Below are 23,511 nucleotides of genomic sequence, written 5' to 3'. Positions count from 1 at the left end.
CCAACTTATGAGAGAAGGAGCTTGAGTCCATCATAGCAGGGAGGGAGCAGCAGAAACATGATATGGCTGGTCAGGCTGTATCTATGATCCAAAGCAGATGGCAAAAAACACATTCATGTTTATGCCCAGCTCCCCTTCTTCACTCTTACACAGTTCAGGAACCCCTGCCTAGGGAATGGTGCTGCCCACAGTGAGCTGGGTCTTCCCAGATCAGTTAATACAGTCAAGGCAATCCCTGAACAGACATTCCTACAGGAACTTGATCTAGACTTCTCTTTGGGAATCTCTTCCAGGTGTTTTTAGATGGTGTCAAGAGGACATTCAAAACCAGTCGTTACAATATCAAACTGCAATCTGACTTTTTCTGCGGAGATTCTCGCAAATGTTTTGACTGAATGTGTCTTCAGGCCTCCCTCACTCCTGTGTGTCCTCGTCCAGTCTCTTCACTTTAGTCAACCATAGCTCACTCACACAGTGGCTTATGGAAAAGGAGAATAAAACCCAACCAAGCAATAATTCTGTCATCTTATACTTCTCCTTTTTCCAGCCTAATCAATCAGTTGTCAAGTCCTGTTGATCCTCCCTATAACTATAACTCACCTGCTCGATTTCCCCCAATCAGTGTCTTGGGCCTTTCTTGTGGTTTGCTGTGGTAGGCCCTGAGTCCTCTCCATGCTGCTGCCAACCTCTTTCATCACCATCTAGTCTCCAGCTAGAGAGAGAACTTCTCAATGATTTCTAGATACTGAACAATCCACACTCACATTCTGTGCCCACTGTTTCCCTTTATTTCAAGGAAGGCATGATATTAATATCTGTAGATTCCTTGGTATGGCCATTCCGTCACATCTCTCTCTAACTCAGTTAATAAGCTGCATGTGTGTGGTAGCTGGGGCTGTTGTTTTCCACATATTATATAGTATGCTGAGTCAAGTGCCCGATGAAGAGTTTCACTACTAGAAGGAAGAATGAGCCTCTAAATGAATGAAGACCAACCCTAACCCTGTCCACACCTCCCATGAAGAGATGTGGTATAGGCCCAGGCCCTCCAGGAAGCAACCTGTAAAGAGAATGAGCTAGAGAGAGTCTTTCATGGGATTGTGTTAACTCACCCTAAAACTCCAAATCCAAGAACTTTCTGTGTCTCTCTGAGGGGCATCAGGGCCACAGGCTCCAGAGCAGCTCTGAGCAGCATCTGGGTGCAGGGTCCATAGCAGGGCTGAGGAGTGAGGAGCACAGGCTCCCTAGCAGAGGTCTAGAGAGGGACTGAGGGGCATCAGGGGTGCAGGCTCAAGGGCGGGGCTCCAGAGCGGGGCTAGAAACAGTCTCTGTATGGCATTGGATAACTTCTGTGCAGACTTGGGTTCAAATTGTGGCTCTGCCATCTAACAGCTTCTGCCTTTTTGGCCAGTCATTTAAGTTCACCTGTGCCTCAGTCTCCACATACAATGGACCCAGACTCAGTATGATATGACACAATGATGCTGTTACTAATTAAGAGCACCTTAGTCCCCCAGTAAGGACCTGACCTGTGGACAATGATGTCTAAGTTTTAGAGTTTTTGTACTTTTGTCTATAATTCTGGTTCTTGATTTTTCTTTTTCCTGCTTCTTTTCTTCCGCCTCTTATCCCATGAAGAGAAGAATTACCAGCCCTGACAGAACACACTCCCTTATGTATGAGAAGGATAAACTTGACGGCCCTGCTTGGCGGGAGCATTTTGCTGGTACACTGCTGTGTAGCAAGTTCACTTTGGGATAACATGCTGGGAGAGAGAAAAGGAAGATGTGATTTGAGGGGAGAAAATTAGAAAGTTAATTAAAAGAAACAACTTGGTAATTGAATTCCCAAACACTCTTATTTGGAGGGTGGGGTGGGAGTAGATTATAGTACCCAAATGGGATGTTTGCCTCAGTGGAAGGCCTGGAAGCCCTGAGGGAGACAAGCTTCAAAATACAAGATAGATGCCTGTCTTCATGGATGAGAAGATGTGTTGATATATCCATAGGCTTTTCAGGAGGACAACACATACATATTTATAATACATATATACATATTTATATGTGTGTATATGTCATACATATAACACATTATATACTATGTATATCATATATAATATTTATTATGTATATATGGATGTGTGTTAGTATCTTTTTCTGTTACTGAGTTAAAATTCCTTGCCTGATAGGAGGTCTATAGTGCAAGAGTAGTAGAGTCTATCACGATGAAAACTTGGCATTAGGTGTGGACAGCATGGTGGCAGGAGCAGGAAGCTGACTGATCACATGTCATCTTCATACAGGAAGCTGAGATTGAACAGCAAGTAGGGTAAGGCTACAAAACTGCAAACTCTGCCTCCCAGTGATGTGCTTCTTCCAGTATGGCTCCACCTTCTAAAGGTTCTGTAGCCTCAAACAGCACCACCTGCTGGCAGTCAATGTGTTCAAAACACATGAGCCTGAGGAGGACATTCACATTCAAACCACAATACATATACACACCTACAGTTGTTGTTGTTTTTGAGACATTATCTCAAGTACCTCAGGCTAGCTTTAAACTCAGTATATAGCTAAAGCTGACCTTGAACTTCTGATTCTCCAGCCTCAACCTCAGGAATGCTTGAATCACAGGTGTGTACCAACACACCCTACTAAGTATTCACATTTTAAAATATTATTGGCAGCTGATAATGCTGTTGGGTGAATTTATGGACTAATACCTGTCACCTTGATGGCATGAAGATGGCTTTTTCTCTATTGTCCATTAGCAACTGTTCTGGTTGTTTGTTTGTTTCCCTGAACTTTTATATGTCCTCACATAATCACACAAACAGAACCATGTATTTGTGTCTCCAACCCCCCCCCAATATAAGAAGGATAGCCATTTAGTATTTTTTCCAGAGGCTTGAATATTTATTCATCAAATTATTCTTTTTCAAGATATTAAAGATCAACAATTTGAGCTGCTATTGAGAGAAACAAAGATCCTATAATTTAGAATCATGGGCTGAGTGGTTGGGTAGAAGTAGATTCAAATCTGGACCCTAACCCACAGACTTATTTGTGCAACCAAGATATATTTATTGGCTGCCTGCTGCATGGCTCGCGCTATTGCAGCCTCCAACAATAACCTTAGTGTTTTGGCTTCTTTACATGTTGCTGGGATGATTTACCCTGGGAAAATCAAGTCAAGCATGAGAGGGTTTATTCTGGCTTACAGTTCTAGCACAGTCCTACAGCAGAGGAGTCAGTGCGGGGAGTTTGAAACAGCTGGTCACATCACATCCACAGTCAAGAAACAGAAAGAATGAATGCTTAAAGTCTCATCTGGCTTTCTCCATTTTACAGAGTCCAGGCTCCCCTCCCAGGGAATGTGCTTACCCACAATTCAGAGGGACCTTCCCATATTACCGTCATAAAGATGATAATCCCCCACAGACAGACCTGCGCAGAGGTCGGTCTCCCAGGTGATTCTGGGTCCACCCAGTTGACAGTTAATGTTGACCATCACACTTGCCAGTTCTTATGGCTTTTATGAGTATTGGATTTTAGAGGTCTGGAAAATGGATTTCAGCTTCAGACACTTAAGGATTTCCTGAGTTTTATTCTCCTCCCTCTTGCAGCAAATCTGTAGAAGAAAGAGCAGCCCACTGGAGTGAGGTTTTGACGCAACTGCCAAGTTAGTGTTGAGTGGGCTTCTCTTTGCACACCAGTCTACAGAGTACTCTGGAAAATGAATTAACCTCCTCATGTCTACAGACACTAAGATATCTCACTTAAAGCACTCAGGAGCACAGATATGAGAGCCTTTGGGTCCAGCCAGGTTTTGTTTGGGAGAAAAGAATTTATGGCCAACAATAAGTCTGCATTCATTGGTATGACAGAGGTGCATCTGCCTGCCTGTGATGACTAATGTCAGATTTTATATTTTTGCAGGTTATGGTTTTGTAGATTTTGATAGTCCTGCAGCCGCACAGAAAGCAGTAGCATCCTTGAAGGCAAATGGAGTTCAAGCACAGATGGCCAAGGTAAGCCTGCTCAGACAAGAGGGTCTGTGCACATGTCCACTTTGTGTGTGTGTGTGTATCTGTGTGTGAACAAATCTTAGTCTTTTTCAGTGATCAGACCCCAAATGATGGTTGACATTCTTTCTGTACTCCATTGTTAGGGAAAATGAAACATGCAATAGACTTGACTTGTTGTGATCTCTGGTTTGATGTGTAGTTATTAATGAGCTCTTTGGTTTTAGAGACCCCAGTGATTAAAGGATACATGTGAAGGGCTCTGTTTTGTTTGAAAAAGGAGGTATACATGCATGAGACTCTAGAACTTACCCTAGTCAGCAGTACTGGAGTCATTATACACGTATGCACTAGTGTCTAGAACTTTCCCCAGTTGGCAGAGTACTGGGATAGCACAGAAAGTTGTCAATGATTAAATGGGTACTAAAAACTCACTTATTCGTTCCATGTTTGGGAGGCTTCTCAGCTGATGGCTTCTTCCCTGATTTGTACAGGGAAATGGCTTATTGCTAATGTCCTTTGTCTGTATTGCTAGAATTTCACTTTGGCCCATATACCAAAGTTTACCTGGAGAGTAATTTTCTTGATGTTCATCATTTTCAACATTTACTCATTGTTTCATAGTATGTATTGTCTGGGACCTTGTATGTGAAACTATGATGAATTTTTACATCAAAGTGAAAATTGTTTGTCATCATTTTGTGCCATGATTGCTGTAGTGTTATAAGAATCTGTCTATGTGGTAAGATAATATGGATCTTGGGAACAATGCACACCAATGTCATTGTCTTCATTTTAATCTGGGACTCTAATGAGACAGCATCATAATGATTTAAGCTATGTGTGGTGGTGCATGACTTTAATCCCAGCACTCTGAGATAAAAGCGGTGGCAGGCAGATCTCTGTGAATTCAAAGACAGCCTGGCCTGTATAATGGAGTTCAAGGTCAGCTAGGAATACACAGTAAGACCCTCCCTCCAAAAACAAAAAAGTAGAAAGAAAAAGTAAGAGTAAACACCAGAACTGTTGCTGATGACATTTGGATGTTCAGTAAATGTTGATGCTCAAATAGCAGTGGTTTTGAATCATCATAAATGGTCTAAGTTTAAAATATCCTTCCTGTTAATAGTTGAAGTTACTATCCCCAGATCTTCACACTGTCGGGTGCCATGGGCAACAGACCTTGAAATCTTGGGCTTCTGTTCCCTGCTTGTGTTTCTAGTTTTCCAGCCCTGTTCCCCTAGAAATAAGTGATGTGATGATGAGGTCCTCAGATGCCCTAGCCATTTGGCTTGTGTAATGATTGTGCACATTCTCTGATAGAACCTTCCAGCATCAGCCCCAGCTTTCTGAGGATCAGCATCTGGGTCCTAGCCTCTGTGGATGCATTCTGGCCAATGTGTGTAGATCACATCTGCTAACTGGCTGTTGCAAGCCAGTTTCCTCTTCAGTGACTGTGGTGGGTTCATTGTCTTTCTTGTTACTCAGGGTGATATAAGTTAGGATTCACCCAGCTGTGTATTCTGTTCTTTGTCGGGATGATGCCTGGAAGCTTTAGATTTGGTCAGGAATTGAGATTGATGAAGTTAATACTTTTAATTAATCAGGAAATTACATGCATGTCCTGGTTTAAAGGTTATTTGGCAACAGTCAATGGCAACTGAAGTAGCAATTTCCTGTACCCAGAAAACAAGTGATAGAGTGTGGCTGCTGGCTGAGTTAAGAAATGATTATGAAAATGCTTTAAAAAGAGACTAGGGAAGGACTGAAGAGATGGCTCAGTGGTAAAATGTGCTTGCTCTTCTTACAGAGAACCCCAATCTAGTTCCCAGCAGCCATGTTAGGCAGCTTTGGGGATGTGATCCTCTCTTCTGGCTTATGTGGGAACTGCACTCAACTGTACACATGCACACAGAGGTATACACATACACATTTTAAAAGGCAAAAAAAAAATCAATCTTTAAAAACTAAAGTATATTCTGGGGACTTGAGAGGTGGTTCTATGGTTAAAAGTACTTGTGGCTCTTACAGAGGACCTGAATTTGGTTCCCAGCACCCACATTAGTTATTCACAACTAACTTCCTGTAACTCCAGCTCCAAGGGATCTAGTGCCATCTTCTGGTCTCCAAGAGCACTGAATTCAAGTGCATACACACACACACACACACACACACACACACACACACACACACAATTTAAAAATAAGGTTAATCTATGTTTTTAAAAAGAAACAAATAAAATGGGAAACTTGAAAAGTAGCTGAGGAGATAAGGCACTTGCTGTGAAGCTGAAGACCTAAGTTTAATGCCCAGGTCCTTACATGGTAGAAGGAGAAAATAGACTAGCCAGAATCCTCTGACCTCCATATGTGTGTGCATTGTGTACATGTGTATGTGAATCATACACACATATGTAAATAAATAAATTAATTAATGAACTTTTCAAAGAAAATGGTTATTGGAACATATTCAGTACATTCTGTTTATAAACTTTTGAAATTTTGGAATTTATTAGATAGTAGTGGTTTATAAATAATGAACACACAGTTGTTTCTAAATTCTCAAGAGATAGAAATATATATATATACACACACACACAAACATATAGATGATAGATAGTAGATAGATGATAGGTAGATGATAGAAAGATAGACAAATAGATGATAGATGATGATGATGATAGATAGATTGATAGACAGATGATAGATAGATAGACAGACAGACAGACAGATGATAGATCATACACAGAGTTAAGCTTTTGTATTAAAAAGGTGAAGAAAGTTGACAATGACTTTAATATTTTCAGGATGCTTATATGTATAAGGAATCCCTCCCTATGCCTGACTTTCTCATGCACATGTATAGTAGCACGTGCACACACACACACACACACACACACACACACACACACACACACCAATTACTGACCTATCACACAGTAAGGGAACTGTCTATACTAGCAATTGTTTAAACACCTTCAAAAGGGAGTATTCACTCTAGCTACCATTTTGGCTCTTGTCCCATATCCAAGGTGCAAATCCTGGAGTGCCCGGCTGGGCTGTGGGGAATCACTCTGCTGCAGACTTTCTGAAGAGTTTGACAGTTTCAGTCGTGCTGTCTGTGAAGTAAATCCTCACAAAGTTTGAGCCCAAAGCCTGCTTTAGATTCCCATCTGCCCACTGGAAAACTTTCAGCAATAAATGACTCTGTAATTTAACTACCCAGAAGAAAATAAATAGCCTCCGTTTGACAATGAAATGGAACAAGGTTGGCCACCTGTATTAGCAGATTTCTCACTGAGCTATTGGATTTCACGGCACTTTTTCCTTTGTCCTGGCGATAACTGTTATTTATTATCATATAAACCTGCAGTCTGCAGGGTGTGTGTTATTTGCAGTATATATTTTACCATTTAAGTATGCACCAAATCGCCTCCTGCATCCTTGTTCTTATCAGTATCCCACTCTGTTGGTTGTTGTGTGACATTTTAAAATCCCCAGGATTTTAAAATAAAATGCCTCCTGGAGTAGAGAGATGACTCATCCATCATGAGTACATATTGCTCTTGCAGAGGACCTGAGTTCAATTCCCAATGCCTTTGTTAGATTGCTCTGACTAAATTCCAGGTGATCTGATGCCCTATTTTGGACACCGCTGATAGCTGCACTCACTTCCCCACACAGACACATGCAGAGACAGACAGATGGACAGATGGACACGAACACTTATATAAATAGTAGTAAATATTTTTAAAAACAAAATTAAAATGCTGCCTGAAATTAAGTTCCCGATAGCAACCTGGCACCAACTTGAAAGTGTGGGAGTTGCTTCCCTTAGCAAACATGTTCTGGTGTGTGCCTGTGAAAATATCAAACTGATACTCAACTACAAAGAACTGAATAGGGAATTAGCCAAAATGTAGTAACTGATCAATGTGTCAGTTACTTTTCCATTGCTGTGATAAAACACCATGCACAAAGAAACTTACGGAAGAGTTTATTTTGTGTTGTAGTTCCAGAGGAATGGGTCTATTATGGTGGGGAAGCATGGCAACAGGAGGGAGATATGGTGTCAGGAGCAGGACACTAAGATAGTAAATTGACAGCAAATCTGAAGTAGAGACAGGTAACTGAAAGTAATGAGAGGCTATGGACTCTCAAAGCATGCTGCAGTGACTTACTTCATCCAGCAGGGCTGTACCATCTCCCCAAACATCACCACCACTTCCCCAAACAGTACCATCCCCTCCCCAAACAGTGCAGCCAACTGCAAAGTGTTTAGATCCTAGAGCCTGTCGGGAACATTTCTCTTTCAAACCACGATAATCTATAATAAAGATAAGTAACCATGCACACAAATGAACATTTTCTTTCATGAGCAAAATTTGTGATTCTTTGAATTTTGTAAGTGCGTGCTGGTGAGGAATGTAGGTTTGAAAGATGCATTTGGCTTTGGTTTCTGGTTGTGGCACTACCTAGTTGTATGAACTTTCTGTGTTATTAAAACATCTCTAATACTCTTTAATAATAATATGGTGCTTAAACTGTTGGGTTAGTGTGCAACTTTTGAAAATCCACAAAGCATTTGCCATAGTGCTTTGACTGTAGTAAGAATCCAGTACCTGTGCATGGGTTAGTAAACATTGTACATTGGATTCAGATGTGCTGGGAAACCTCCTGGGAATCCTAACATATTTCAGGTCTTTTATTATCACAAAATAGTCTAAAGGAAAATATTTGTAAGAATTTTAGTCTGTAGATGTTTTGTGGTTTTTCTGTGGGCTGAGCAGTGTGTTGGTTACAATGAAATATAGTTGTATGAAGCAGTAAGTCATTAGATAGCTGGACAAGGGGATGTGTGACCGTATGACACTACAAGCTTCATTCAGAAAGAGGCCTGCACAGGGAGTGGGGAATCTTTAGTCTAAGAACCCAGTGAGTTTTCTGTCTATGTATATATGGCTGAGGATTGAGCAGTTTCATGGTTGGCTATTGCTAGGGGTAATCTGGATGGTTAGTAAGTGAATGTCAGATGACCAATAAACATCTGTTGTGGCCAGTCATTATTGAGGGGACCACGTGGGCAGGGAAAGGTAAGAACCTCAAAGATAAAGTTACTTGTATTTTGGTAACCAAACTACTTTAGTTTCTTCAATTGTTATTGTTTTACCCAAATGGAGGATCTTTGCAAATGGTATGACCATGGCTAATGAAAACCTCTTTCTTATTCTGTGTTTGTAACATTTATTCTATCTGCCTTATTGCAAAATCTGTGGACCAAGAATTTTAGCTATTACAAATCTTGACAGCCATGAGGTAGATCTAAGAAAGTTATTGGCTGAGGAATATTGTCTGCAAATGCATGAAAAGGAGAAATTGAAGAAGCCCCTACTAGGGAGTTGAAGAGATTGTTAAGCAGTTTAAAAACTGGCTGCTCTTGGAGAGGATGTGGGTCCAATTCTCAGCACCCATATGGTGACTCAACTCTCTGTAACTCCAGTTCCAGGGCACCAGGCACCCTCTTCTAGCCTCCATGCACTGCACACATGGTGCATAGACATACATGTAAGCAAAAGTCATACACATAAAAAATAAAATAAATCTGTTTTTTAGTTAAAGTAAAAATTAACTATAGCTTAGCATACAGGTGTTTATTTGACTGATATACATGGAAGGTTCTGGATAGTTCAAGAACATTAACATAGGCACTTAACAGCAAGGAACAAGTGAACAAAAGGTCTAAGCCACTCATGTCTAAATGTTACCAAATCCTCTTGGGCAGGAAAGAGATTCTTGCTTTGACAGGTATTTCAAGACTCATGACTGTGTAAACACACACCTGAAGTCTGCCATCTATAGGGGACTGGCCTGCTATTATCTTCCAGGACCTATGTGTGAGTCCTTTGCTGTTCCATTCTGCTCAGCCATATAAGGAGTACTTTATAATACTGCTGTGGAACATACTTAGCATCTTATTTTTACTTTTAACTAGGCATATATGTATGTATGAGTGAGTTTGTCCACTTGAGTACAGAACCCACAGAGGTCAGAAGAGGACATCTGATCCTCTGGGTCTGGAGTAGCAGACAGTTGTTGGCCCATATGTGGGTGCTGGGACCTGAACTGAGGTTCTCCCAGGAGCAGCCAGTGTCACTAGCCTCAGCCATCTCTTCAGCCCCTAGAATGTATTTAAGTAGCTGTGATTTGGAAGCTAAGTCTGCTGCAGTTTTCAACGTGGTTCTTTCCTCTGGGCTGCTAACCATGCAGTGGAAGTGGCCGTTCTCCATGGAGGCTGCTGCTGGGTATTCTTGTGGACACACACATGGAGGAGATGCAGTACCTCCCACAACCAAGACTTACATCTCATTTTCCTCCTAGTTGATATGTTTTAAAAACTCACTGCAGGAAGTACCAAGTGTTACCTACCACATGTCTACAAATATGTTTGTGACCTCTGTTTTGTTAGATATATCAATTTGGCTCCAATTTTTTTTTTCAAGACAGGGTTTCTCTGTGTAGCTTTGGAGCCTTTCCTGGATCTCGCTCTGTAGACCAGGCTCGAACTCACAGAGATCCACCTGGCTCTGCCTCCCGGGTGTTGGGATTAAAGACATGCGCCGCCACCACCCGGCTCAAGATTTTTTTTAACACTTTTCTTCCCTTGATCTTACTGCAGAATTTAGGGATTCAAAACCCAATATTGAAATTTTTGGGGTCCATCTTAATCCCATTCATTAATTATCTGAGACCTTCGAAGCCGAATCCAGTTGATATTTATATTAGCTTTTACCTAACAGTTTGCATAATCTGCCTGTGGATGATGCCTTGCTTTTTCTGGGGATGTGATTGTCTTCTCCTATGCCAGTAGAAATTCCTGCTTCTCCAGTATTGGAAAAACTAAAATTCAACCAGAAAGTGCCCAAGTGTTCTAGACTCTGGTCATGTGTTTTCATTCATTGTCTGTGAGGGGTCCAAGGCCTTTGCAAGTTGTGCACAATATCAACCCTTTCTGCTTCTTGAAGGGACTGTGTCCAGAGGCAAACACAGGAAAACACTTGTCCTTGAACATGCTGCTGGCGAGTCCCATACCAGGAGTGCTATGACTGCAGGACTGTCTGTATATTTCAGTAATGTCTACCACCTCACTAGGAAGTTAAAAAAAATATTCAACTTCAGAAAATAAATATGGACTCCTTTTTCCTTCTGAAATTGAATATTGTTTTTCAACTCAGGGTACTTCTTTAATAAAAAGAAGGGGGAATGTCTACTCTTACCTTGATGATCTGTCCTTACAGCTGGACAGAGCTTGTCCTCTCTGAGAACAGGCTGACAGGTCCTGTTTAAATCACACTCATCCTTGTAGGACCCTGCCCCACTGAAGCAGACAGAAAGTCCATCAGAATGAGAAAAGTATGGCTAGAGAGATTGCTCGGTGGGGAAAGAGGCCTGCTGCTAAGGCTGAGGACCTGAGTTCTATTCCTGTGACCCATGCAATGTATGGAAAAAATTGACTAGTTATAAATACAATACAGGAAAAATAGAATTTTAAAAAAATTGCATACTGTGAATGAGTGTAGCCCTGTACTCAGTCTGATGCTGTGTTCCCACCATCTCAGGATGTTCTTTTAAACTGATACTTAAACTACTCAAGCATGCCATGAGACTCCATCTCTGTCTACTGGGAAGTGGGTTGAAATCCCAGTCACTTTAATATTCCCCCTTCTTTTTATTAAAGAAGTACCCTGAGTTGAAAAACAATATTCAATTTCAGAAGGAAAAAGGAGTCCATATTTGTTTTCTGAAGTTGGATTTTTTTTTAACTTCCTAGTGAGGTGGTAGACATTACTGAAATATACAGACAATCCTGCAGTCATAGCACTCAAAAAGATAATTAGAATTCTATGGAAGAATGACACATTGCTGAGAGTGGAGATAGGCACTCCTACAGATCAAATCCAGATCCTTGTCTGTAGATCCCAGGCACTGAGCCTTTTTCTCGGCCTTGGATACATACGTCAGGGTCTTTCTATTGAGCCCAGGATGACCTGGAATGGCAATTGTCAGTCTTCCTGCTTCAACATCCTGATTGCTGAGATCACCAGCACATCCTGTTTATAAACCCATCTCCATCCTTAGGAATCTGACCCTGTAAGCAGCTCTTCCTTGGTCTTCCTGTACAAAATACAAGTACTCTATAAGGATACAATACCATATCAAATAAGGATTCAATGTGTGGAGAAGTATTTCAGGTTGAACACAACACACAAATGCCTGTATTTTAACCCCCCTTTCCATGTATTGCCTTATTAGTGTAATAATTCCATACCATTATCAACCCCCCTTGAATCTATATGCCAAAATAAACAGCAATGGGCAGTAACTTGCATGCACACCCTATTGTCTTATCTCATTCTTTACAAGGATCACAGCCATCAGAATTCAAGGAAGCTCAAGCTCTAGCCTCATACATCCCTGAAAAAAAAATTCTCACTTCCCTAAGAAACACATCTGAATCCAGGAAGAAATGATAAATTGATGGATTTAAAGGACCAGGCTTTTCAGACATCAGTATTCCAAAGGCAGACAAGTGTTTCTTAATGGAAACATAGGGTTCTTATGGCTCTCGTTATGGATTATCTGTGAGAGTGTATATCATTCTGTGTGTATAGCTATGTGTATGTGCTTGATGTTCTGTGAATGTGTATAACATATGCATGTGTGTATAGGTACACATGCCTGTGTGTGCACTTGTGTGTGCACGTGTGTGTGTGTGTGTGTGTATGTGTGTGTGTGTATAGGCCAGAGGTCAACATCTAGTTTCCCCTGCAAATATTCTCCCTTTAGTTTTTTGAGATCAGGTCTCTCATTAAGCCTGGATTTCAAGGATTCAACTAGGTTGTTTGAATGGTAAATTTTGGAATCCAGAGTCCCCTCTTCTCCATGCTAGGATTATAAATGTATAGAGCCAGTTTTGGAGATCCAAACTTAGGTCCTCATGCTTGAATTGGAAATATTTTACCAGCTGAGCTCTCTCCTCACCACTTAGTAATGATTTTACACAACAAAGTCCATTGTTTGCTCATCCTCAGTCCTCTTAACTTTCAGAAGAAAATATTCTGTGAGCACACAAATACATGTCCCCCATAGGCTCAAACATTTAAACTTGGTCCCCAGTTGGTAGCACTGTTTGGTGGAGGTTAGGAAACCTTGAGGACATGGAACCTTGAAGGGAGGTGGACTTATAGCTTTGCCTCACTTCCTGTTCACCCTCTCTCACTTCCTGTTCACCCTCTCTCACTTCCTGTTTACCTTTTCTCACTTCCTGCTCATTTTCTCTCACTTCCTGTTCATCTTCACTCCTTCAGTGTGTGGTTGAACTATGAACAGTCACTTCCTAACCCATCTACCTGTATCCATGCCTCCATACCATTATCAACCCCCCTTGAATCCATATGCCAAAATAAACAGCAATGGGCAGTAACTCACATGCACACCCTATTGTCTTATCTCATTCTTTACAAGGATCACATTCATCAGAAATATTTACTTAGTTTTGTTTCCCTCATGAATGTTATTGTTCAGTAACCATTTTTCTTACCCTCTTGTCCATCCCTTCCCTTCTCTCTAGGAACTAACTGGCCAGACCCTCTAACACAGACTCTGGGGATGTGTTTTTAAAGCTTTCACCAGTACACTGCTGTATAAATGTACTAATGATCAAGTCTCAGGATACACATGTGACATAGACAGGAACCAGGAGGGGAAAGACTACATGAGGATTCAGTAAGATGATAGGCAGAAACACCATGCTGTAGATTAAAGGAAACAAAATCAAATCCAGAAAAATTACAAAGAAAATAATAAGAATCTAGTTCCGTATCAGTGCTGGTCTAGAATAGATGCTACAAAAAGTAAATCAGCTTCTTGAAGAATTGTAGTAAACCTTTTATCCAATACACAGAAAAGCAAAGGTCAAGTTATAAACAGAAGAGAGAACGTGGTGTGGTGGTAGGCAGAGGGTGGAATGCCATATGGCAGTTGGTGTGTCGTGTAGACACACACCTACAGCTATGCAGACATTAAAAAAGAGTTAAGCTATAAATAAAGTCAGGTACATTTCCTCCATCCACACCAGGGATAAATGTGGTTGACAGAAAAGAAACAAATTATCAGCGCTTTTTATACCTTTATGATGCTTCTAGACATTGGAGGAGAATGGAATAATGACTATAAACTGTGGAAGGTTTGACCACAAAATTGCTCATTGCACATTTGGAATTATGCATTTGGGGGCTTGCCCTACTGTAGACTGCTGTAGTCCATTCAGGAAACAGATTTTAAAACAGCATCTAGAATTAAGTAAAAAGTATTAATTTAAAGATGCAAGCTCACCAAATAGTCTCCATGTTCAGACAGAAAGAGAGAACATCAGGAACATGCTGGAAGTCTTCTGTGGTGAAGTGACATGGCAGATAGAGTCTAGGGGTGAATTCTTTCTGCACATGCTAAAATTAAAAGAGTACATCTTTATTTTTATTGTCATTTGTGTGTGTGTATGTGTGTGTGTGTGTGTGTGTGTGTGTGTGCAAGTATGCATGCAGTTGTGCATATATTGCAGGGACCGGAGAACAGCTTTAGGGTGTTTGTCCTTAGTATTGTTCGCCTTTCTTTATCCCTCCTCCCCTACTTCCACCTCCTCCTCCTCTTCCTTCTCTTCCTTCCACTCCTCCTCCCTTTCTTTTTTTCCTAAAAAAGACACTGACCTATTAAGCTATACTCTTAGACTAGCCAACTCCAGAGAGCCTCCTGTCTCTGCCTCCTAAGCCCTGGGATGACAAGTGAATGCTACCATACCAAAGATATTTTTCATATGGGTTCTGAGGTTGCATCTCAGGTCTTCGTACTCATCCAGCAAACACTTTACAGACATCTGCTTATCTTAATAAAATATCACCACTGACTCTCACATTATTAAGAAAGCAGACCACCTTCCTGTTCTGTTTAAATGTTTTACTGTGTAAACAAATTCACATGGAAAAAGGAGTTGAGGGCCCTGACATTGAATAAGTCCACTGGTGGTGAGAGGGCTGAAAGTGAGCAAGGTCACTGTCCTGGCCACTCATTACTTCATTAACTCAGACATTTGTTCACCAGCATCAAGCCCCCCCCCCAAAAAAAAAACAAACACCATCCTTTCTTTTGTGGGTGAGCACAAGCATTGGCGCCTTGAATGGAGGAAGGACATGCACTTACCTCCTCCCCCTGCCTTGGGAATTGGAGAACTAAACCACAGCAACACTAAGACTGTGACAGAAAGGGATGCCATCCACTGGAACCTATTCTGAAGTCTCTGTTAATCCCTACAAGCATTGGGAAGCTTTCCTAGTGGCTCATTTCACTCCTTACCCAAATTTAATAAAGAGTTTCACCAGCATATTTGCCCTGGACCCCAGTATACTGTTAACATCTCTTTTCACATGTGTCCTGAAACATCAGCTTCCTTGCCCTTGGCCAGATGTGTTGGAGAAGAACATGGCTGACTGAAAGTGTGAGGGTATCTTAGGTGGAGGAAACAGTTTGAGGGCTGTTGTCAAAAAGGTTAGATCCAGGAATCAAGATATTCTTCCTGAAATTTTGCGGGGACATAGGAAGCCAGCAAATGGCTGATAATGTCCAGGAAATTAACAACTCCTACATATGGTGATACTCTGATCCTAGCCAAATGGTGTTTAGCTGATGGGCTATGGCTCTCATAGGAGCTGTTAGTACAGTACAATGGTTAAGCTTTATTAATCCAGCTCAGTGCTAAGCCTCATGGTGCTCTAGTTGAAGGACTTAACCACCATACATATTATTGTTGTAGACCAGAAAAGCGAGCTCTTAAAGGCACCAAAATTCTGTACTGCAGAATTCCATGCTGTTATTTTAGTGATCCTCTTTGTGTTTGTACATGTGTGTGGTAGATGTGTGTGTATGTTTGTGCATGCATATGTGTGCATCTGTGTGTGCCAGAGGTTGACGTTGGATGTCTCCTTCATTTTCTATCTTATTATTATTTGTTTGAGGTAGGATCCTTTAATGAGCCTGGAGCTCACTAAGTTATCTATACTTGCTGGTCAACCAGTATTAGCAACTCCACTGTCTCAGCCTCTCTGCTTCCCAGATCTGGTGTTATTGATAAATACTGCCGGCCAGGCCCTGGGCCCTAGGGATCTAAAGCTTGGCTCTCAGGTGTGCTCAGCAAATACTTGACCAACTCACCTATCTTCCCAGACCATTTGTGTGCTTCTCTTGTGATGTTATCTAACTTTAGAATTCTGTAAAGTGAATAATTACTACCTTTTACTTTTGAGAAAGATATGAAGTTTGATGTTATCTTTTCTAGTGTCCCGTACCTGTCCATCAATGTGGTTAGTTAAGCTGTTGCATTTTTTTTAAGATTTACTTTATTTTTTAATTTGTGTTTGTGCATGAGTATATGGACCAATGCAGTGCCTGCAGAAGTCAGAAAAGGGGGTCATATCCCCTGGAACTGGAGTTACAGGTGGAGTATGGGTGTGGCAACTGAACTTGGGTCCCCTGCAAGAGCAAAGCATGCACCTCACCACTGAGCCAACTCTGCAGCACCTTGCTTGTTGCACACTTATTGCCCATTGCACACTTATTGCCCATTGCACACTTATTGCCCATTGCTTCTGCCACTGATGTCTTGTGGAGAGTTGGGACTGCCTTGGGCTATGTGCTTTTAGACATTGATGTCCTTCCACGCCTCATCATCTCCTCCCATGAGTTATCTTCCTGGGTCCCTGGGACTCCTGTTTCAGTGGCAGTCCCCATGGAAATCTTGTTGGCGGCTCACTCTAGGTCATGCTTCCTCTCATCTGCATTCACATAGGACCGTGTACGTTTTCCTAGAATTCAAGATTTACAGTTTAACTGCTGTGCGGAGGTGACTAGATTGCAGTCACGCTCCCAGGTTAGCCCAGGGCTTCTTAAACTCTGACCTCTCAGATCCTTTTCCGCTTGAGGAAGTTGTATGTGACTCCATGCATCTAGGTCCATAGGTATATAAAATGGGTACACAAAACAAGCATTTACTCATAATAAATGCCAAAGAAGTGGATTCTAAATTCTTTGGCATGCATGTAATTTCACTGTTGCACAAACACAAAAAGCAATTTGCACACTGGTGAGATTCCAAACAGGTCAGTTACTTCAGAAGCTTGAGCAGTGAAGTCATTGCTGAAGAAGGTAAAAAATGAGACCAGTTGAAAAAATAGTTCTTAAGCTGTAAGACCTACAAATGGGTCCACGTGTTAAATTTTTGATCACTAAAAATTCCTCCAACTAGAATTCTGAAACCAGAAGTGTTGATGTTTCTAGATAATTAACTATGGATGTTAGATTCCCCACCCCCATCCCCAGGAAATGGCCCAGTTCCTTTACTCTTTAATACATCTCCCTAGGTGGGCCTCAGCAGTTAGTGGTCATTAGTATTCTTTCAGGGGCAAACCTCTAGAGAAGTAGAAATTAGCTGACATTTATCTGTCAGTCTTCTTTTCCCCTAAGGTGTAGGAAATGATGACAAATTAGTCTTAGGTGTTTTGAGATGTCTTTTGGCGTATCAGCTCTGCCAGCACGTTCCAAACTAAAGCTTTCAATTCCTCTTTGCATGCACTACAACTCCACGGGTCTGGGTCTTCTCTAAATATTTTAAGTGCAGTGTTTATATATTTGTGGTTTCATAAGTTTGTTTACTCTTATTTAATATGCTTTCCAAGATGCAAACTGCCAGCAAGTTATGGATTAAACAGTGTGCCACGTGGAGCATAAATGTTTACGTTGAAGAATAAAATGAAAGTAGCACAGATAGCTTGTTGGCCTTGGCATTGACAACAGAGGGGAGTCTAGAGCTTTAATACGGGTCACTCCCATCCCAGCCCCAGGCTGTTCCGAGTCCCTGTCTGTAGGGAGGATTGTGCCATTCTGTGGGAGTCCCACTGAGTTCTACACGCTCCACAGTGAGGTGACTCTGTCACTTAGGTCACAGCACAGGCTAGGGAGTTGTCTCTGCTCCTTGCACTTTGAGTCAGGACCTGGTAAAAGAAGGAATGGTGTGAGAGAGGGTGCAGAAAGCACAAGCCAAGAAGGGTTTAGAGAGGGTCGAAGTGGAAGATGACAGGTCATGGCTTCACAACTGATGAACCGGAGAATAAAACACAGGTGCCTGGTGGCATCTGCTCTTGGCAGTTCAATTCTGTAAGCAGGGAAAGTTGCAGTGTTTTGTGGAGCCTTTTTTTACATGCCCTTGATCCAATTTATTGGGTGGATATGGTGTTCCATTTCTGGGATGCCCATTCCCTGTATTAAGGATTTATGTCCTCTCCCATTAATGCAGCAAAAATACCCCTTCCACCTCCAAAGATGTCACAGTAACTACTTAGGAGCTGAGTCAATGTAGACACTAGTTGTGACACGGTCCCTAGCTGCTTTCTTTTCTTTCTGGCTTTGTGAAAACATGAGGCAGGCTATGCTTGGTTCCTGTTGCTTGCTGATGTCTAGGGTTTGGGGCATTTGTTTTTGGATCTCTGACACATTCTGTCTCTCATTCTGGCTTTGGTGAAATTTAGTTTTCGTAGGCTTTGGCCTTTTTTTTTTTTTGTAAGTGTGTTATTGAGTTGTGCACCTCTGTGATGGGGTTACAGATTGTCTCTGATGTTTCGGTGCTGATGATAAATTAGATCAGTGTGGCTGGCTTTCTCCACTCCTGCCTTTCACTCAGCACACTTAATGGTGTTACGGCACTGCCTCCACATGCTCCTGTCACTGATAGTAACGAGTTTATTGCTTGTAACCTCATTCACAACAAGGCTTGCAGAGATGTGAGTGTGTCATTCATGTGGTTTGACTGTGAAGTCCTCCACAGGCTCACATGTCTGAACACTTGGCCTCCAGTTTGTGGCACTGTTTTGGAAGGATGTTCCATGTTAGGAAGTGAATCCTCTCTGGGTGGAGAGGACCACAGGTATGGGCTTTGAGGTGTTGTGCTTAGCTCCACTTCCTGTGTATTTTCTGCTTCCTGACTATGAAAGGGATATAGCCAGCTGCCTCACACTCCTGCCTCCATGCCTTCCCCATCACCATGGACCATCTCCCTTTAACTAAACTAAAATCAACCCTTGCTTCACTATATCATTTCTTGTCAGAATTTGGACACAGCAAAAAAAGAAAACAAACTAATATAATCATGATTTGTCTTAAAGAGTAATCAATGCTTGGGCTCAATACCTTGCACACCAATCGATTTGTTCTTGTGCATTTTTACACGTTTGCGTTTAGCAGGAGAGCAAACAGAACACAGTAATGCATAGATTTGGGGACTAGAGCTGGCACTGGTCGTGGTTTGCTTTATCATATGACTCTCTGAAGCATCCAGGAGAAGCTGTCATGTATAATTTCTTATAATAAGCAGGGGCAACTTTATAAGCAAAACACATGACTGCATTTTATTTATGCGATATAAAATCACAAGCAGGCATAAGTGGACATGAGAAAAGCCAGCAGCCAGATTAAATGCTGCCATCTGCTCCCGGTTCCTCTGCAGAGCCCCTCTGCTATTTATTCATGATTTCTTCTTCTAGCCCTTCTGCAGACGATACTGCCAATGCTAATGCTGGAACAGCAAACTATGCAAGAAAACAGAGAAAACAATTATATCAATACTGGCTTTTCTTTCAATTAGAAAAACATTTCAACTATATGCACTTAAGGAAGAAAGCATCTCCCATCAGAAGATGAACCACAGAAGGAAATTAGTAAACAAAATAGCCTGAAAAAGAGAAAGATGTCATGTTTGTATTTCAGCTTGACTCAACATAAATCTTGTATTAACACCAGTAAGTTAGATATGTTGGAAAATGCCAAACGCCTCCATGGGGTTCCCAAGTTGCTCTATTTGGTAATACCCAAATTGGTAAATTATCATGTCAGTTTATTACAGTTGATATTTGTGAGTCAAAAGATATGAATGGCAGTCTACTCATGAGAATTTGGTGTTTGAAGTGTCACTACATTGGCTTTGGCTCGGTTACATTTGAATGGCTGTGACAAGGTAGGACAGGTAGGTGGCTTGAGGGTGGCAGACATCTGCTTCCTGCAGTGTACTGAGAATGCCAGCTTCCTAACAGAGCCTTCTACCCATATTCTTATGCAGTGGATGCTAACAAGCTCCTGTGGGCCCCACAGCAGTCATTCTGTGAGTGACCTGTTTGTCCTGATGACCTCTTCAAAGGCCTCACATCCTAATACTATCACTTCTAGATTTGGAAATGTGAATTTGAGGAAAATCGGCATTCTGAGGATGGCCGCAGACCAATTTACAGAGAAAAATAGCCTATGTTTTTGGGTTTGTTTGTTTGTTTGTGTGTGTGTGTGTGTGTGTGTGTGTGTGTGTATGTGTGTGTGTGGATTTTAACACTTTTTTTCTATCAAATACCTTTACTAAAAAGAAACTTCAAAGCATTTTGTTGTTTTGATTTCTGTCTAGAAAATTAATTTCTTACTGTTGTCTTTTTAATAATGTTTTTTGCCTAAATTTTTCTATCAAATATTATTAAAGCTGAAGTGCTGTGGGATGGTCTGTATGTCAAGTGTGTTGCTGATTGGTCAGTAAATAAATCACTGATTGGCCATTGGCTAGGCAGGAAGTATAGGTGGGACAAGGAGAAGAATTCTGGGAAGTGGAAGGCTGAGAGAGAGACACTGCCAGCCGCCACCATGACAAGCCGCATGTGAAGATCCCAGTAAGCCACGAGCCATGTGGCAAGGTATAGATTTATGGAAATGGATTAATTTAAGATATAAGAACAGTTAGCAAGAAGCCTGCCACGGCCATACAGTTTGTAAGCAATATAAGTCTCTGTGTTTATTTGATTGGGTCTGAGTGGCTGTGGGACTGGCGGGTGAGAGAGATTTGTCCTGACTGTGGGTCAGGCAGGAAAATTTAAGCTACACTGAAGTTTGTTGGGCAGGGAAGATGGCTCACAAGGTAAAGGTGCTTGCTTCCAAGCCTGCCAACCTGAGTTCAGTCCCCAGGACCCACACTGTGGAAGAAGAGAACTCATTTCAACAAGTTGTCCTCTGACCGCAATATGCATACTACAACAAGTACATACTCATGCAAATATATCCACCCCATGAACAAATAAGTAAGTGTAAAAAAAATCAAACTGAAGTTTATATAAACTGTTTCAAAATCTGAGCATGGTAACTTATGCCGGGAACCCCATAGGTAAGCTTGGGGCAAGAGAATCATCTGAGTTTAAGGCCAGCCTGATCTGAATAATGAGACCTTGTCATGATAAATAAAGTAAGAGATAAAGAAAAAGGAAAGGAAAGGGAAGGAAAGGAAAGGAAAGGAAAGGAAAGGAAAGGAAAGGAAAGGAAAGGAAAGGAAAGGAAAGGAAAGGGGAGAGGGGAGGAGAGGAGAGGGAGGGAGGGAGGGAGGAGGAGGAAGGAGGAAGGAAGGAAGGAAGGAAGGAAGGAAGGAAGGAAGGAAGGAAGGAAGGAAGGAAGGAAGGAAGGAAGGAAAGAAGGAAGGAAGGAAGGAAGGAAGGAGGCAAATAGTTGGTTGTGGTGGTACACAGTTGCAATTCCAGTGATCTGGAATCTGAGGCAGGAGGGTTGCTACAAATTCAAGGTCATCCTTGGCTGCAGTTTGAGACTCTGTCTTAAAAAATAAAGCAATAATATTTTTGCATATGTTGCTCTTGAACCTTAGCCTTTTATTCATTGGTGTTAATGATTCATTGCTACTGGTTTTAAGAAGAAAAGGTAAGCTATATGGAACAAAACGTGGTGTGTGTGTGTGTGTGTGTGTGTGTGTTGGGCATGTGTGTGTGTATATGTGTTATGCATGTATATGTGTGTGTGTGTTGTATGAGTGTGCACATGCCTGTTTATGTATGAATTAACCAAAGAAATGATCTTTGTTTTGTGCCATGTGTGTACAGTATCCTCAGAGGCCAGAAAGGGCATTGGATCCACTGGAGCTGGAGTTATAGGCACTTGTGAGCCTCCTGACATGGGTCGTGGGATCTAAGCATGGGTCCTCTGCAAGGGCAGCAAGTCAAGTGCTCTTAACCACTGAGCCATCTCTCCAGCCCTTCTTAATTTTGAAACAAGGTCTCATTCTGCAGCCCAGAGTGGAGCTCACTGTGCCTGGGCACAAATGCAGGGAAAACATATCATCCAGAACCAGCTCAATTGGTTTTGCTATTTGCTTTATGGTAGATTATTTCCTGTCAATCTTACTGTTCTATTACTGTGAAGAGACACCATGACCAAGGAAGCTTAGAGAGGGAAACCTTTAATTGGGGGCTTGCTTACAGTTTCAGAGGGTAAGTCCATGATCATGGCCGGAAGCATGGCAGCAGGCAGGCATGGTGCTGCAGCAGTAGCTGAGAACTCATATTTAATCTTCAAGTTGCAGACAGAGACCTAGACTTGGCCTGGCAGGGTTTTTGAAACCTCAAAGCCTACCCCCCGTGTCAGACTCCTCTAACAAGGTCACCTGTCTTCCAACAAGGCCACACCTCCTAATCCTTCCTAAACAATCCACCAACTGGTTATCAAACATTCAAACATATGAGCCTATGGGAGCCATTCTCTTCAAACCACCATACCATCTGAGCCTTCTCTCAGTCTGTCTATGTCACTCATACTTTCATTTTGTCTAAAAATACCTCATCATTTACTTTAGCCAGTTAAACATGTGTCTGTACTCATGTCAACATGACTCAAATGCAAGTTAATTTTTAAATTAAGTCAAATTTTTGTGGAGATATTTAAACAAACTGGATTAATTAAAACACAAAAGCTTCCTATCAAATATTCTAATGAGTTCATACCAACACTGGAAAGTGCAGTAGAATTTTGAATGATGGGACCCAGTGTGTTTCTTATGGTATTCATCAATTCTAAGTTATTTCCTGATGAAAAGGCAGGACTATCCAATTTCACAGAGATATGTCTGGTGACAACATGGTATGTGTATATATGTGTGTGTGTGTGTGTGTGTGTGTGTGTGTGTGTGTGTGTGTGTCTTTGTGTGTGTCTGTGTGTGTCTGATCTGTGTCTCTGTGTCTTTAAACTCCTTGTTTGTGTTAGGGAGAACAGTAGAAAATAGAGAGCTTTCCTCTTTTATGCTAATGTAGCTTGCTGTGTTTTTTTCTTGTTTCCTTTACATCCTCCCTTGATAATTAGTTGATTGTCAACTTGACACAATCTAGCATTATCTAGGAAGAGAGTATTGATGGTGGATAATCTAGATCAGGTAGACCTGTGAGCAATTGTCTTGATTACCTTCATCGATAGAGGAAGACCCTGCCCAAAATGGATGGCACCATTCCCTAGGGCTATGTCCCCTATGATGTAAGACTAAAGAAGAAATCCTGAGTAGGAGGCGCACATGCATTTATCCATTGTTTCTTG

The 23,511-nt window shown here is 41.6% G+C and overlaps 1 protein-coding gene across 6 annotated transcripts in view; it reads left to right on the top strand.

Moving 5' to 3' along the window:
• Rbms3 (RNA binding motif single stranded interacting protein 3) overlaps positions 1-23,511 on the top strand; it is a 684,722-nt gene that overhangs the window by 301,140 nt on the left and 360,071 nt on the right. For all 6 annotated transcript variants that reach the window (XM_059268834.1, XM_059268836.1, XM_059268833.1 and 3 more), the window contains exon 4: positions 3,936-4,027. In XM_059268834.1, coding sequence (XP_059124817.1) covers positions 3,936-4,027 — 92 coding nt within the window. The remainder of the gene's footprint in view (positions 1-3,935; positions 4,028-23,511) is intronic.

This window comes from Peromyscus eremicus, chromosome 7, assembly GCF_949786415.1.
Source record: "Peromyscus eremicus chromosome 7, PerEre_H2_v1, whole genome shotgun sequence".
Classification (NCBI taxonomy): Eukaryota; Metazoa; Chordata; class Mammalia; order Rodentia; family Cricetidae; genus Peromyscus; species Peromyscus eremicus.
Note: the sequence above shows the minus strand (reverse complement) of the source record. Positions and strands in the feature narration are given on the sequence as shown.